This window comes from Botryllus schlosseri, chromosome 9 (assembly GCF_051294905.1).
Source record: "Botryllus schlosseri isolate E-star chromosome 9, Bs_hap1, whole genome shotgun sequence".
Lineage (NCBI taxonomy): Eukaryota > Metazoa > Chordata > Ascidiacea > Stolidobranchia > Styelidae > Botryllus > Botryllus schlosseri.
The window spans coordinates 2,189,004-2,206,589 of record NC_137244.1 but is presented as its reverse complement, the minus strand read 5'-3'; the positions used below and the strand labels follow the sequence as shown (position 1 = coordinate 2,206,589).

Here is a 17,586-nt window from a genome sequence, read left to right as displayed (position 1 = left end):
TTCTACGTATCCATCATCTGTTTTATGCTTAAGACGTTTTGCAAATGTCACTCCATAATTTGATAACGCTTGGACGACTTCATATTCAGACAGATCAGTTGGAACGCCGTTAAGAACGGCTCTGGAAGCATGCGTCCTATTTAGGTAGCGTGAAACTTTCACAGGGATGCGGGTTTTCGACTCTTTAGTAATTATCTCGTCAGTATCAAGAAGAATCTTTACCTGCTTTTCGTTGTGGCATTTGATCATAATATCACCTGATGGCAAAACCTTGATGTCCTTATAGTCGCCTACTATAGATACAATCCCATCATGAACTGCAATCGGATTCCAGTGCTTCATTTTGCGTGTGGTACCAGTAATGATAACTTTATGTTCGCTTACGGAGTTACTTCTGGACATACCTTTTCGAGTATTTAGTTCTTGATTCATGCAGAGTCTACTCTTCGGCGGTGGTTTGGTTGCCGTATCCTCATCTTCGTCAGTTGATAGAGATAGTTTGCGTTTTGCCGTATCCTCAATAGCAACCATGTCTTCCGAGTCGTTTTCCGCCATTGCGCGAAGGCAAAGGGCGTATTCCAGTCTCTTTCTTGATTACCACTGATCACTGCAATCTAGATGCGTCCGCACTCGACGTCCTATCGAAATGCTATGGCGACTTTGAGCGATTAGTAAACGTAATTAAAAGATATGGTGGACCGTAAAAATGCCATATTGCGTAGCTTTGTTTCTGGAAATTAAAGGTATTGCTACACTTGCTTTTATACTTCAACACGTATGTTATCCAGACTAAAGAACTGATATTAATTAGAACTCAAACTATATATGATGCTGGGAATTGAAAGTGCAATATAAATACTACTTCTAAAAGCGGAACATGTATTTCATGTCTATAGTCCAGAAGGTTTTAAAGGTGGTATGCTGAAACAGCTCCAAAACTAAAAAAAGTCAGAGTCCACTTTTTCCAGATTAGGACACGCCATGGACATGGACATTAGGGCTGTTCAAAAATAACCTTTTTTCCTGAATCTTCCTGGTTACTTGATTAAATCGTTAGGTTGCCTTAAAAAACGACGCACACCAAATTTTAATTCATTCCAACCAATATTCGCGGGTTTCGTAGAGTTTGAAAATTTTGAATTTGCCTAAAAATGCAAAAAAATTTTTTTTCAAATTTTTCTGCCAACCCCATGAAATTGTTGCGCTGTCTTCAAAACCGATGCAAAACAAATTTGACTCAATTCGAAGCCGTAGAAGTGGAGTTATTTCAGTTTTTCTTTGATAATTTTGGGATTATCCTTGATTGGTGGATCATCCCAGAATTATCATCAAAAAACTTGAATAACTCCGCTTCTGCAGCTTGGAATTGAGTCAAATTTGTTTTCCATCGTTTTTCAAGACAGCGCAACAATTTCATAGGGTTGGAAGGAAAATTTGAAAAAAATTTTTTTTTGCATTTTTAGACAAATTCAAAATTTTCAAACTCTACGAAATCCGCGAATATTGGTTGGAATGAATTCAAATTTGATGTGCGTCGTTTTTTAAGGCAACCTAACGATTTAATCAAGTAACCAGCAAGATTCATGAAAAAAGGTTATTTTTGAAGAGCCCTAATGGACATGCTAGATTACGTTATGATAAGTAAATGCTAGATTGCTAGTTTCAAACGCTGTGATGAGCCATATATACTGTAATGAAATATTTCATATTTCAACCGAACCACGCCTACCCGCAACCTAAATACTTTCTGTTATCATACCGGTCACTCCGTATCCACTGCGCGCGAAGCGCGACGAAAATTCTGAGCTTTACTCAACTTTTATGAAAAATAAATGTTAATACTCCGTGAAAACAGCCCCGAAATTCCTCAGGCTATCTCCGTGATTGGAGGATTGAGGTACTTCTACTTGACAAACTGAAAATAGCGAAAAGTAAGTAAGTAGATCACAAAATATTACGAAGTAGAATTAGAAGTACTGAAAATCAGATCTACTTGAGTAAGTACCAGAAGTAGATGAAAACTACTTGGGTACTTCGAAAAAGTGGAAGTACTTCGTTACCGACCAGTGACCACCTCTGACCTTGTCCACTGGCATTCGCTCAGCACAACATGGGTAGGCTATATAATTACGTAGGCCGCAAAACATCAAGGACACGGGGCTGCAGCAATTGCACATTCAGTTGTTCTTAGTGACGCGATTACGAAAACAAGACCATTGCTGTCTAGCACCACGAGAACCCCTGTACAGACATAGACATTGCACATCAACCGCGATATCATATTCATCATATGTGTCAACTTGTCAACATCATGTTTACATCATGCTGAAGATAATTTGAAGAGTTCAATCGGAAGGATGTATTGCTGTCGTCGACAGCATATTATCAATGATGTTGTATTAACGTACTTAAGGTCGGTGCACTTTGGATCAAGCCCGACCCGAACGTCTTTAGCGCCGATGCGTGGAAGTGGATATTCGGAATAATGCCAATTTCAGTGAATTGTTGTTTCGTCGAGCCCCCACTATCAGCAGCGGTAGGTGCACTATTAATCTGTATTTTTTTCTTTCTGAAAATTCTTCGACCAAAAATGCCTGTTTTCAAATAAGGGACACGTCGACCTTCTAATATGGACCAGAGTTGGATCAATTGTAATTTGTAATTGTAATTGAATGTAATTAATTACATTTTTCAATGTAATTGTAATGTAATTGTAATTGAAGCATTTTTATTTTGTGTAATTGTAATTGTAATTGTAATTTGACAAAAATTTTGCTCAATTACAATTTCAATTACATTAAATTGCTATTATGACCTGACAAGCACAACATAAAACAATTGACTTATAATGCATTCTCTTTAAATGTCGAGAAGGAATTTGGTGGATCCATTCGCGGAAGCCCTTGACTGCGCCCTTGCGGGCGAAGTTTTTTTAAATTTTTACCGCTATGCTGGCCTCGGCTGCCATTGTATACAATTTTTAGATTACTAACCAACGGATGGATTCGCAACACGTGACTCACGATTGAATACGCCGAGAAGCGAACTGCTGAGCCGGCTAAAAGCAGCAGAATTGATATTCCCATAGCTGGCGATCCAAGCGTCGAAATTTGATATGTATGGTCCTAATCGAAAGCTAGTGTCGCACTGATTCCGCAATAAAAGTATATTTCGAGGCAATGGTACCATCCCAATATAGTCGTGAAAGTCTGGGAATCGGCATTGTTCTGAACAATCGCTGGTCGTAATTGGTATAATTGTTGTGGTCATGCTGCTGCAGCGCTCTCACTTTTCAGAACAGTCGGCCTTAAACGGCTATTTTGGGGCAGTTACATTGCCCTGACGAGATTTCATTTTGTATTTTCGGAATTAGTACATCAATAGCTTACGATAAATACCAGATGCATCAAATTTGGACGCATGGATCGCCAGCTCTAGGACTACAAAGTTTGCGGCTTTTAGCCGGCTCTGCAGTATGTTTGTAGTTGCATTCATCCGTGACTCACATCTTGCGCATCTATCAGTGGGTTGGCAATCTACCATACGATTTCAGATCACGATGCTGCATCGTTATTTCGTCTGGCTAACTAACCAGACCACTGGATATTATATAACGTCTTATCTGACAAAGCACGGTTTTGTTTTCACTCCTCATCCTAATTCCTACGTCCCTCGATAAAAATAATATTATTACTTTAATTATATACTATAGACGCAAATCCAACACGTGCATATATTATAATACTTTTTCAACGACATACTGCACCCTATCCTTAATCCTAACCCATAGGAGATTAGGTAAATAACATTTTACATTTCCAATTACGTGAGCCATAATTACCGAGCATTCAAAACACGCTTATATTACGCCACAATGACATCTCACATAGCATACTATGTACTTGTACGCACATGAACGCATTTATTACTACACAATCTGAACTAGACTTGAATTGTTGTTAAATACGACGCTACGGTTGTCAAGGAGCACGGTTGAATTTATGATTATTAAATTATATGTTCAACAGCAGCAATTGTAATTGTAATTGCAATGTAATTGAAGCATGCAAGGAGTAATTGTAATTGTAATTGTAATGTAATTGAAGCATGCAAGGAGTAATTGTAATTGTAATTGTAATTTGATATTTTTAGCTTGGAGTAATTGTAATTGTAATGTAATTGAAACATTCATGAAAGTAATTGTAATTGTAATGTAATTGAACTGAAAATAATGTAATTGATCCAACTCTGATATGGACAAAGGCAGCACACTACTCGAAATCGAAAAACGTTAAAGACACAATAATGCGTTATAGAAAGAACCATCCGATAAAAGCTCGGTCCGACGACATCGGAGATATAAAATTGCTGAACACGTTAAAATTTGATGGAGAGGTAAATCCTGTTACATCGCTGTCCCAATGATAGGTGTAAAGTAACATTGTGCACTTTCATATTTGATATCGACAATAGCCAATAGGCATATACGTCACAAATATTGCTCCCAGATTTATACACGTTCTAGATGTGTGAATCTTGAGCGGTGATTCGGTAAACGGTATGTTATCAATTTTCCACCCTTAACTTGAGGTTTGCATTTTGTTGTTCGTGTAAGTGGATTCTGATGATCTATAATTGGGAGACGTATTTCAAATGCGACAGTTTCCAACCCCCCGCTTTTGTTTTGCGAATATCATTTCGCTCCTTTCTCCATTTTTTTCCTGAAATGGGTATATAGGACACAGGAAGTATAATTACGAATTTGGTAAATGCTATCAATATATTAATCACTTTCGATTGTTGTCCTTTAGATCGATGAACTTTGGATTAAGCCTGACTCGAAATCGTTTGATGCCGATAAGTGGAAGCAGATTTTTGAAGTGATGTCAATTTCATTAAACTGTTGTTTTATCGAGCCCCCAATATCAGCAGTAGGTGTACTTTTATTTGAATTTTCCCAAAATTCATCGATCGAGCAATAGCTGTTTTCCATAAAGGGGCACATCGACTTACGTGTCTGGACAAAAGCAGCAGACCACTCTAAATCGAAGAACGTCAAGGAAAGATCAATCCGTTGTTGGAAGGACGATCCAATAAACGATCTGAACGTCGACATCCATGATATTAAATTGATGACTGGCCTAGGATTTCGTGGACGGGTATAACTTGCTTGTTACCTAGATGTACTTCCTAGCCTAGCGATACACACCGAACACTTCCATAACTGTTGTCGTCAATCTCAATAAAGGCGAAGAAGAAATTTCCCCTGATGTATTGACACTTTTACCTGTGCAAATGTTTAGGGTCGCGTCTTGTTATGTCATTAACTTCAAATCCTTGCCTTGAGGTTTCTATTTTTGCGTTCGTTTTACCAAGTTTGCTGATGATCTCGAAATGGGTGAGATATTTCGAATATAATGGTCCGCATCCCTGCTTCCCTCTATTCTGAGCCTTTCGACTTACGGAAGGGAAATAACCGGGACCTTAACACTAGTGCGGTAATATAGTTTTCAGTTAATCAATAACTAATTCGAGACTGTTACTGCTTAGGGTGATTTGTTTTATGTCATTCACTATAGTCTGTTTACTTGCATGTTAATGATTACACGTTAAGGCCGTAAGGTACTGCTAAACTAACAACATTTTCCAAATCTTTTTTATTGCAGAATCCTAAAGTATGAAACTAGTTCTTTTCAAAAATGTATTGCTCTTGTCTGATTTCGAATTAGAAGTATGTTAAAATACGATTTGAAATCACCCATTTTCGTAGAAATTCACCCCCCATACAAGTTCATTTATTTAAACTCACTCAAAACTGTCTATAATCCCTCTGCCGTGCTGATATTATACAATGAATAGACGAGCCATATCTGTAATCGATGAAGCGTGACTTTCAAAACATTCAGCAGGCCAGCAGCCGTTCGTTCACCTGGGAATAGATGAAAGCTGTCAATATTATGAATGTTGTTTATCATATTGTGTATTTTTCAAGATTTCCTTGGTATATTTTGATAGCTAATGGTTTAATTGACCAGTGGGACAAAGACATACACTACGAATGCATTTGGCGATAGTAAAAGATAGAACCATGGTAGAAAGGTATACCAATGGTTCCTGAACAGCTGAACTGAACAATCTAAGAAATCTTTTGAGAAAGATTAGAGCTTTCACCGCATTCAACATCTGAAAATGGTGGTTTGGATTAGGGGGAATCATTTTCCTCACAATTTCTACATGTTTGATGCAGTCGTTCGAAAGATTGTGAATTATCTGACTGTGGCTCACCTGGCAAAGGATATTGGAACTGCATACAGGCTACTGCATAAGGGTTATGCTACTCAAATTCGTATTGGAGTGTCATGATGAAATTGATGCTAAAAATTGTATGTTTGAAAGGTCTCGGGGGGAAATATGGATGTAGTATCTTCACCCATACCACCTGAAATGGGTATTTTGACAATGTCGCAGTATTCTTGATATGTTGTTTCATCTTTACAACATCTAACTGATGTCCAATTCAAGGTTTGCAAATTTTTCGAATATGGTATAGCAGTTTTGAGTAAAAAATCATCAAATCACTCATACTTTATATGACTGATTTTGCACTTGGGCACATTCAATCGTCTTCAAATTTGGCTATGTACTGAATACAGCATGCCTGCACCATTTAAAAGCAACAGATTTCAAATACCTTCTCAACTTTTTCACAAAAATATTTTTCAATTTTCAAAGTGGATTTTCTCCCAGTTCTAGTTTTTGGTAATATGGTGTCACGGGGACAAGAAATTTTGATATCAGAATACCTTCAATCCTGATAAAACTTGGCTCAGTACAAGCAGTAGGACTGTTCTACCTGCTAAGACTATTGCTTTTGCTATAGGAGTTATGGTGTACTTACTATGGTACTTATTATCTGAATTTTATGAAAAAATATCGAAAATTCGGCACCGTACTAGTACCAAACAAATATTTCGTAAAATTTTTCTTAAAATCGGAAGTTTCACACATTTCAGCAGGTACTTAGAGGCCTCAGGACACTTTATAAAGCATTGCTTAGAATCTCTTAGCATCCATAAATGAGACAGGCGTTTCCTCGTGCCAACCGTCCGATTCACCAATCTCCCCCCCAATTTGGGCCCAAGGAATCAATGTTAAATGCTGAAATTTATACAGCATATGAAGTTGAGTATGAATAGCTTACACGCCAATTTTTGGGAATCTAGCATTTACTGTTTATAAAATATCGCAATTTGAAAATTTTGTGAGTCTAGCAGTACCTTACGGCCTTAAATTCAAAAGTCCTAACATCTATGTTCCGTATTTGGTCATATACAGAGGTAGCTTGCTAACAATATTCAGCCGAAAACCTTGAAGTAGAATACATTTGTCCGTACGGATATATTGCAAGCTTCACAGCCGAAACATGACTGTGACCAGGGTGGCATTTCAAACACTTTGCTTAAAACATGTTTTGAACAGTATTTAAAACAAAGACCTTCAAAAATAATTGTGTTTTGTAAGTTGTAAAATTATGCTATAATTGTGTATATACTTACTAAAAAACATGATGTATGAGCCGACGGACAAGATTCACCCGGTTTTATCCGACGTGGGATGGTTGCAACTCTCAAAATAGTCGGTTCAACAGTTATAGTACAGATATTTCGTCAAAGGAGCTATATTTCCATCCATTATGACGTAACAATTGTATATTCATGACGTCGTGGCTTCAAAAAAAGCAGCAAAAAAATGTGATTTAAATGCGACCGTAACTGTGACGTACTGGTTATGCGCTAGCAGAGGTCTCAAACTCAAATGTGCTCGCGGGCCAGTTCTCCCGTTTTGACGACGCTGCGGGCCGCAGCACTTATAGGGGTTTGTTTATTTGTTTTTTGGGGTATTCATGGTGTTTGTCGACTACTATGGTCATTTGCACCAGGACAATATTCTTCTTATTTTCCGTAACTGCCGACATATAGCATGGCCCACCTCTAGGCTTTAATAAGACACCACTGACGCGGATGCTCTTATAGGGGTATTATATGTCTTTCCAAGTAGACCGTATTTGGCGGGAATGAATTGTCCTATTGAAAGTGAGCCGATCCAGCAGACTAACAGTAAACACACATCGTCAAAATGTGATTTGCTCTTGTCTCAATTTAGGCCTGGCACGAAAAGAATCATCACATTTATAACTATTTGAATAGAATTGTTGTTGTACTGGATATATATTAATTATAAGATATAGACACCATATGGGCGGACAAATGTATGATGTCATCATAAAAGCTATCGGGTTATAATTTTGCAGCTTCTATGAATATTTTGAATTTAACAGATTGATAATAGAGACTGATTTGATATCGAAACATTTTTGGGTTGAGCATTGTAATTCCAATCCAGGATTCGGGTGTTCTTCTGATATGTAGGCTATTAATCTCATCGCCAAATATCTTCAATTAATGGAGCAGAAAAAAAATATAAATATGATATAAATATATTATTGAATGTGTCTTAGTGGTTGAAATGTCGGAACGCCGAACGGCCCATTGTTGTTACATCGCTGGAGCGTACCATTACGGTACTCGGTACCTTGAAGTGGCCTTAATAACATGGTTTAGCGACCAAAGATTTAACTAACAGATTGCCCATGGTTGCCATAACTACTTGCTTGGTTAGCGAAGTACCGAGCTGCAACCTGCGATCTATTACTATTCCCCTGATACGCGATTAGTTTGTTGCGTCCATGATTCTAACAAATTCACGGCATTCCGAGACACTCCGAGTCAACTCGAGTCATTTTCATTTTGCCATCGAGTTAGCCCGAGTCTAAGTAATTCTAAGAAAGGTCGCGTTCAATTCCAACTCACAAATTTCAGTCACGAATCGTTTAAGGGTCAGGTTTTGTCATCAGGAATTGGAAATGAGGCGAAATAGTGAATCTTCCCCTGCATGGTAGCGTTTGCAATGAATGTGATAGTGAAGTTTGACGAATAGTTTCAGGCTTTCGGAACAATTTAAGAGGGGATTTTGACTTTTTAACCTGAAAAGATTTATGTGACACGTATATATTGTCAAATTATTAAAAATGTAAAATGTCGTCGCGGGCTGCACAAAATGCTCTGGCGGGCCGCGTGTTTGAGACCTCTGCGCTAATGGACATTGGTTGAAAGATAGTCATGAAATGTACATTATGCCTTCTAGTGATATTTCGTAATGCTTTGAATATTAACCCCAAGTACAAAAGGCTTCCTGTTGGCTGACTGATAAAAACCGTGTGTTCCAGACATGGGGTAATCGCGATTAGTAATCGTAATCGATTACGACGATTACAGCATTTTCAAGTAATCGTAATCATAATCGATTACATTCGAAAAAAATCCAAAGTAATCGTAATCGTAATCGACAACTTCGCATATCTAATCGATTTCTTTGTGAAAGAACGATTACTTTTTATTTGTACTATGAAAATGACATAACCGAACATTCGCGAACAAGAAAGAGATATTATACCAGGTTATTGAGAGCGCAAGCGGTTGATTTTCAAACGCCACTGCTCATTATTACGTCAGAAATATTAGCTTTGCTCGTCCTTGTGTAAGACGTATCCACACGAAGTAAATATATATTCGATGTACAGTGTAGGCCTACATTGTTGTGTGATTGTTAGAGCAGTGTAAGCCATGCTGTATATCAGGTTATCAATACACTCCAGACGCCACTACCTCGCAGCAAGATAATAATCAGCACTCTGCCTAGTTTCAAATAGCAACTTATGTATTGATGTTTGGTTATGCTTTTAGTTAAACGCAGTTTGACCGTTGCTGATTGGCGAGCAGTAGGCCTATCTATGTAGTATACGTATGTATTGTACGTAAACCGGACAAAGATTTGAAGTTTTGTACTCGTCAAATAAAACGTTACGATGGTTTAAATCAACAGCTGCGTTTATCTATCATAACCGAGCCGTTCTTTGCCGTTTCTCGTAACGGCATAACGGCAGCTTGCAGTATCTGTATATGTAAAGGTAGAATTTTAAGTTCACTTTTTCATTTTCTCATACGACTACTTAAAACGGGCGCCAATCGTTATTTCACAATTCTTCACTCGACATTTATACCTGTCGTCATAGCCATCCGCTTATACACCATGTTAACGTGAGTTGTAGGTACAATCAGGACCAAAACAGCAATTCGTCCCACACTCCAAACGATGGTATTGGTAAGGTTGTAACCAAGTTACAATGTTCCGAGTCGCAAGTCAATCTCACTTTTATAGTTTTGACTCGAGTCAAGTCGATTCATTTTCAATTCACCCTCGAGTCAAGTCCGAGTCCAAGTCAGCTAGTATAGGGTCGAGTCATATTTTTGGACTCGATTACGAGTCCAAGTCATAATGTTCACAGATCAGTTTTCTGATCAATCCGGTTCAACCCACTTTTTTCAACTCTGCTCGAGTGATATAGAATGGCTCGTATTAATAATATAGTAATTTTCATCAGTTTTCGGCCCCATTTCCAAGTATCAGGACTGATAGACGAAATACAAATAATGTGGTAACTTTACTATTCTTCGAAGTTACATGGTCTTTGCCGTTCTAGTCTCGAGTCATATGACTTGGTTCGAGTCATGCAAAATGAATCCAGTACAAGTCGAGTCAATACAAAAAATGACTCGAGTCAAGTCTAGTCACCAAAAAATCGCGACTCGAATCGAGTGATGACTCGACTCATTACAACCCTGGGTATTGGGGCCCCATAGGGTGGTCAGTTTTCAAGTTGATGACTATATTTCGTCAATAATATTGGTAATTGCATTATCTTGCTATTCATTCAGATTTACCGGTAGAGCTGGGGGCAAGTAATTCATCATTATAGCATCTAGTATGTTGTTGTAATTTCATTATTGTATGTTGTTAATTCGTGACCTCCCGCCTTTTATATAATCAAAAGATACTGTAGTCGCCCAAACGTAGTAGACTAAAAGAAAAACTTTCGCGAGACGCACACACAAATTGCCATGTCTTCATTCCTCTGTGAGTGCCCCGGGTTGTTAGGGCTCACATTGGAAGGACCTGACTATTCGTCACGCCCACAGAGCGCGGCTACTGACAATGAACACATACCCAACTTTTTGGCCAAAGTCATTCTTTGGTAGCACACTTTGTGGAGTTGCATGTTGGCCGAAATTGCATACGTCTTTTGGTGTGTCGTGGCGGGGTAATGACCGCCACCGAAATGCCTATTCCTATAAATTATGCATGCTTTTTTTCTTGAGGGGGAGATGTATGCATTTCAAAATCAAGTTATTTAGAGACATTAAATCCCGAAGCTCGGAGAAAATTTTCAAGTTAATTAACTCTCTAGAAAATATGTTGATTTACGAAATACTTTGGAGTCCCCTTAGAGCTCGCTCCCGGTCCTAGTGGGGAGTTTGGGGTGTGGCAGTTACGGACCTGGCAAGAATGCAAATCGTTGGGTGCGACGAATAGTCCTGCATAGCGGTGGGCTATGGGTGCATTATGACGTAACAAGCAAATGACGTATGATTTATAAAGAAAGTTGTTATCTCATTAGACCTTTTCATCGCAAGCCATATTTATATTGTCTTCCAATATCTCTTCTGAAATTAGTTCTAAGAAGCAAAACAAATGTAATCGTGAGTAATCGTGATTACTTTTGAAAAGTAATCGTAATCGCAATCGACTACTTCCTGATTTGGCTGTAATCGTAATCGTAATCGCGGGATTCACAAGTAATCGTAATCGCAATCGATTACATTCGTGAAGTAATCACCCCATGTCTGGTGTGTTCTCCCTTTTTATTTCATTGGTATTTAGAGAATCATGCGATATTTCATTTGACATTGCATGTTTGCTAGATAAAACATCTCAAAGTCAAGTCAGTATCGTTATCATTTGAAAGTAACAGATGGCGAACAGTTTTCGAACAACTGTCATTTACCGTCGACCAGTGTAAAATTGAGCCGCCACAAAACGAGGCAAGTATAGGCACACAATTATCGTGACTAACATATGAACCCTACCATATTTCATTTTGATTGTTAAGGAATACGTTGATTCAAAGATGTGGGTTGATGTGGCGAATAAAGCGCATGTCAAGAGCGTGAGTCAAGTATTGCTGCATTCAACAGAGCCCATTTGCATGGAGTTGGAAGGCATCAAAATTCTGAATGCATCGAGATTATCGGGACATGTAGACATAAGAACTGTGTATGCGCCGATTCCAACATGAAATAAGCTTGCTTCCACAAGCTTAAAACATGCTCCGAGTAAATAAACTGTTGCAGAGCATGATATCGCCTACAAATACAATTAGCATTGTAATCTGACCATGGTATTTAGGCATGGTGCAAACGTTCTATTCCCGTTTGCAAACCAAGTTTGGTTTGTGCAGTGCCATCATGAAGCTGAATAATATCTTCCGATCATGAATTGTTTATATCCGTCAATCGATGTTTAATCAATGAGCTGTTCTTATTCTGCTGAAAGACCGCATGGATGATTCATTGCATTGAAATGGACGACCAGCCGATCCAAAATTGTTACCAGAAAATCCTAGGGAGAAATGATGCAGTGCAAGCTGAATTGCAAAAAATGCAGTCAGGATTTGTCCTAATGACATAATTTGCTTCATCGTCGAGGACATATATATACATAATTTATCAACTACATCAAATATATCAGATACATTGATATCAAATTTAATATATAATAAAGTAATATAAATTGATATCAAATATATCAGATATTCCTAAGTCGTATATGGTTCTTTGGTTGCGTTATTTTAAATATTTATTCCGGTAAAACTGATTACATGAGCAGAGAGGACAAGAATTTGATAGCAATATTTATCCAATTCTCAATCTTATTGACCGATTTTATCATGAATTATGGAAAAAAGCGCTGGCTCACTAAACAGTGCAACAGTAATTTCGTGACAAAAGCGAACAACGTGATGGATGGGGGGTCGGTTTATCACCCTATGCGAGCCCAAGACGCAACTTTGTTTTAGGCCTGACGAAGTGCTGTTTTGTTCTTGCCAACGGGTATACACCCGGAGCTGTTTAATTGTTATTGAGGGGTCCTATCTTTTTAAACACACCTCGCTCATCTCTACCGGTTAATCAGATTACGTGAGCAGAGAGAGGATAAAAATTAATAGCAATAAATGTACAATTCCCGATCATATTGACCGATTCAGTCATGGATTATGGAAATTTCGCGCGCTTAAGCTAGAAAAGCCGACTCACTAAACGGACGCGCGCCACGTAGATGATGAGTAGCGGTAAGAGCGTATAGCCTGAGGGGGTCTGGGGGGGGCGAAGCCCCCAAGAAGTTAGAATTATCACCGTATGGGGGGGGGGCGAGATCAACGTTTTGGGGGGGAGCTGACGAAGTACTGTTAAGGCCCCTGGATATAGGTTGCATACCTTACTGACCTTCATTCTATCTGAAATGAGATTACAAGAATGGTCCTGTATAGGATATGCATAAGTCCTATTGGAGACGTTAAAGTTCTTTTGGCAGAGTAAATGAATACAAAATTCAATGGTTCCAATTTGACTGATCATCTGCTTTTACTAGTTGGTATATTATACATACTGAACTTTACCACGTAGCATTGGAATGCATAGTGTAAACTATTACCGACACTTCAGATCGACAAACTTACTATTAAAGCCGAAACAAAACTTCATTGGCAGCGCGCTTTCCAGCATTTATCGTTGAAAATTCATCGTTGTCTAAAAGAGCCACCAAAGGTTTGTATTTTGTGAATATATAGTATGAAGCGTAGCCTACTCAGTAATACTACCGCGGCAACCGTTACAACGTAGGAGACGGTCGACACGAATGTTTGGATTTCGGCGGCACAATATGCCAGCGTGAAAAATGTGAACGAAGTGATGATGAATGTCGATAGACGGTCACCACTAAATATTCTGGACATGCTATCTCTGAATAGGCATTTATTTCAAGGAGAGGTAAGAAAACCCTATTATATAAAGTGGTCTTTCTATGATGATATTTTGCCCGTTCGTGACTATATTTACATTGCTTCCAATCCGATATAGCCATGGTACATATCATATGTAGCCGACATTTAAGTATTGAATAGTATATTTTTATTTATATTGTAATGGATCCGGCTTACAGCTTTCGGCTTACACGTGTCAGGGGTAATCGTCAGCAACTATTAGAGAATCAAAAGATATTACGTCACCGGCATGAAATTTCGAACAAGGAAGCGTTCAATGTACTATTATAGGTGGTGCACGAACTCCATTTGTTGACACAGCCTTCGTTGGCGTATTTTCATAGAAGTCGACTCAAAGGCACACAAATGAAAGTGTAAACGGCCCCTTCCGACTACGCGAAATCTGTCGCGTCGATAATTTTTCGCACTAACTGGATTATCCAGCAAATGTTTGCGACTGCTACTGGGATTGTGTCTACGAGAGGAGATGGTCAGAACGTTCTCAGGAACGCATAAAACAGCATGTCGTTAGAATTAGGTGAAAAGCGCACCCTTGAATCACCCATTCCCCATGCAGAGCAGTCAAAGGCCATAAACTCTGCCATTAGCAAACATTTGCTGGATAATCCTGTTTCTGCGAAAAATTATCGATACGACAGACCGGAGCCGTTCACACTTTCAATTGCGTGCCTCGGTCTTGGTGTCGACTTTTATCAAAATACGCCAATCAAGGCTGTATCAACAAAAGGCGTTCAGGTACAATCTAAAACAGAGGTCTCAAACTGAAATGTGCTTGCGGGGCAATTTCCTACGTTTTGATGGCGCCGCGGACCGCAACACCAATAATAGAGGAATTCAATGTATTTCAAAGTAGGTCTTATTTGACGGGAACTTGCATACTGACATTCCTCACGCACCGTGAAAAAGTTTTTTACTATTGTTAATTCACGCCTGTCACGAACAAAACATATTTTAATATATTCAAATAACATTGTTGCTGTATTTCGCATAGTTGCTGCATATTTAGTTGTAGACACCAATAAACAGTACAAATGCATCAGGATATCTTAAAAGCTGTCGTGTTAAAATGTTGCAGTTAGCGGACATTTGTCGTGTCACAATTATAGGTAGAATATTTTAGAATCCTACAAAGATTATTCAATTTTATATCAGGGCATTGGAGCAGTACAGTTTCGGTCCTGCATGCTCCTGATAACTAGGCTATTGATCGTGTTATTAGCAAAGTCAAATTAGATCAGCGTTAGATTTACCTGCGAATATTGGAACAGATCTATAACGACTTGAATAAAAATGATTACTGTGCCATATAGCAATAGAAATGTCAAGAAGAATCCATTGGTGTTACAGCTGTGAAGCGTAGGCTACGATTAATTTATAATACTCACCTCATTTAATTGGCGATGTGACAAGGATATAGATACCCTAGCCAGATGACCGAGGATGTACCTAACTAAACATCAAGAGGACAACATAATTCCAATGGTTACCATACCGAGCTGATTAGATATCTAAATAAGCTACGCAACACAAGCCAACACCTTTTGATATATTACCATTCCCCATACCATGCAGTTTCATAGTTTGTTGTATGCCTGGTTGCACCAAGTGACGGCGTTCCGAGTCACAATAAGACCTTCTCTGATTGTAACATCTGACGCGACTCAACTCGCGTCATTTTTATCTTATCAGGCAATGAGTCTGAGTTCGAATAATTCTACAAAAAGTTGCGCCGAAGTCCAAATAAAAATGTTCAGTCACCAATCATCATCGGGTCATGTTTTACCATCATAAACAAGTAATGGGACGTAATAGCTGATCTTCCACTGCGTGGTAAATTTTGAAATTGATGTAATAGTGAAGTTTGATGAGTAGTTTCAGGCTTATGCAGTAGTTTCCAGTTCTCAAATAATAAAAAAGATATTTGGGGGTTAAATATTGCCAAATACTTCGAAATCCAAAATACCGTCGCGGGCCGCACAAAATGGTCTCGAGGTCGACATCTGAATTCCGGTACCTAAGTGTTGGAGGTTTACCTAGGCTCCTCCTCGCGACCTCATCCGCGTAAGCGGTGTCGTACAAAAAGCCTAGAGGTGGGCCGTGCTATAAGTCGGCAGTTACGGAAAATAAGAAGAACATCGGCCTGGTGTAAATGATCATAGTAGTCGACAAACACCCTGAATACCGCAAAAAAATGAGCTCGCTACCTTATGATACGTTGCTCCAACTTCTGTCCCATGAGTATATGAGAAGAGCAAATAAACCCACGATACTGTGTGTTCTGCTCTTTAGCTCAATCTAACTTGTGACTTCATAACAGTTCAATAACGGAAAAGCAGCTTTTAGACTACCACCAAAATTTGGGTTTTTGTCGCATCTCGCGACCAGAGCCTCACCTGTGAAAAGGAATCCATTTTAAATATAACAGCTGTATGCGTATGTTACGATTTTACGGACATGTATGACATACAGAACGCGCACACAACATTCCTACCCAACACAGCTCTGCAAAACAGGTCTGACGCATGCGATTTCAAATTAGGGCAAAATAAATTCCTTTGCGTGTCGCAGTTGTACTACTACAGTAGTTCCCAAACGGTGGGGAATTCAATCGTTTCTGGTGAGGAATAGCCCCATTTGATAACATCACATACAGACCTATTTACGGAGACACATGGGCAATTACCGTTACCGGTTAACTGCTCTGGAATGTATTTATCGAAAATTATATTGCGTGTTGTTCACAAGAACTAATTTGTAACTCCGGATAACCAATGATGGCGTCACACACACATCCAGCACGACCAGTATGACGTGAAATACCGCTTTCGCTAAATTTTCAGGGTTACCGGTATCGGTTCACAATGCGTTTTATGTATAGATAACTATAACCTACGTATGGATACGCGATTCCCGTCGTCACGCTTGCTTGCCCAGATTAATTCACTGATGGTCGATCTAAAAGCAATATAATCGATAATCCTGTAACTAGCGACCCGAGCGTTCAAATGAAATAAATATGATCTTATTCGAAAGCTACTGTCGCGCAGATTGCAAAAATATACATTAAAGTAGGATCAGGGCAATGAACCACCCCAAAATAGCCGATAAAGTATGAATCTTATCATGAATTATCACGATAAAGCCGCATGTTCTGCGTGTCACGCGCTTACTGGCCAAAATACCCAACACAGTGATCTTGGATATCGCAGGATTTTCTGCAATAAATTCAACAAATATCACATACATATCAACAGATAGCTCTGTCACCGTGTCTACCCAATATCATACCCTTTGCGGTCCATACTTTAATAACCCTTGAAGAGGTAAAAATTTGCGTTACAGTAACCTGCAAATGTGAGTCTGTACCAATGGTATTTACTACTATCCTCGCGCCTCGCGCCAATCGAACAGTTATTACGAAAATATGATGATTCTTTAGCGAAAGAAATCAGAAAGTCAATTTGACCTCATTTTACCAGACTGTCACAGGCTCAGACGAGTGATATACTGTATGTCTGCCAATACACCAGCTTCCAAACCAGCAGGCTTCTGGTTACGCAATATTTATA

The 17,586-nt window shown here is 38.9% G+C and overlaps 1 protein-coding gene across 2 annotated transcripts; it reads left to right on the top strand.

Moving 5' to 3' along the window:
- Nucleotides 1–4,257: 4,257 nt before the first annotated feature.
- LOC145446970 (uncharacterized) lies at nt 4,258–14,526 on the top strand. 2 transcript variants are annotated; one of them, XM_080325375.1, is made up of 6 exons: nt 4,258–4,395; nt 4,812–4,931; nt 4,998–5,159; nt 11,880–12,214; nt 13,680–13,781; nt 13,857–14,526. In XM_080325375.1, exons 1-4 carry the CDS (start codon nt 4,306–4,308, stop codon nt 12,024–12,026), a joined length of 519 nt encoding a protein of 172 aa, XP_080181501.1. In that variant the 5' UTR covers nt 4,258–4,305; the 3' UTR covers nt 12,027–12,214; nt 13,680–13,781; nt 13,857–14,526. The 2 variants fall into 2 exon arrangements, with proteins under 2 accessions (XP_080181501.1, XP_080181500.1); XM_080325374.1 differs by having other exon boundaries at nt 13,680–14,526.
- The last annotated feature ends 3,060 nt before the right edge of the window (nt 14,527–17,586 follow it).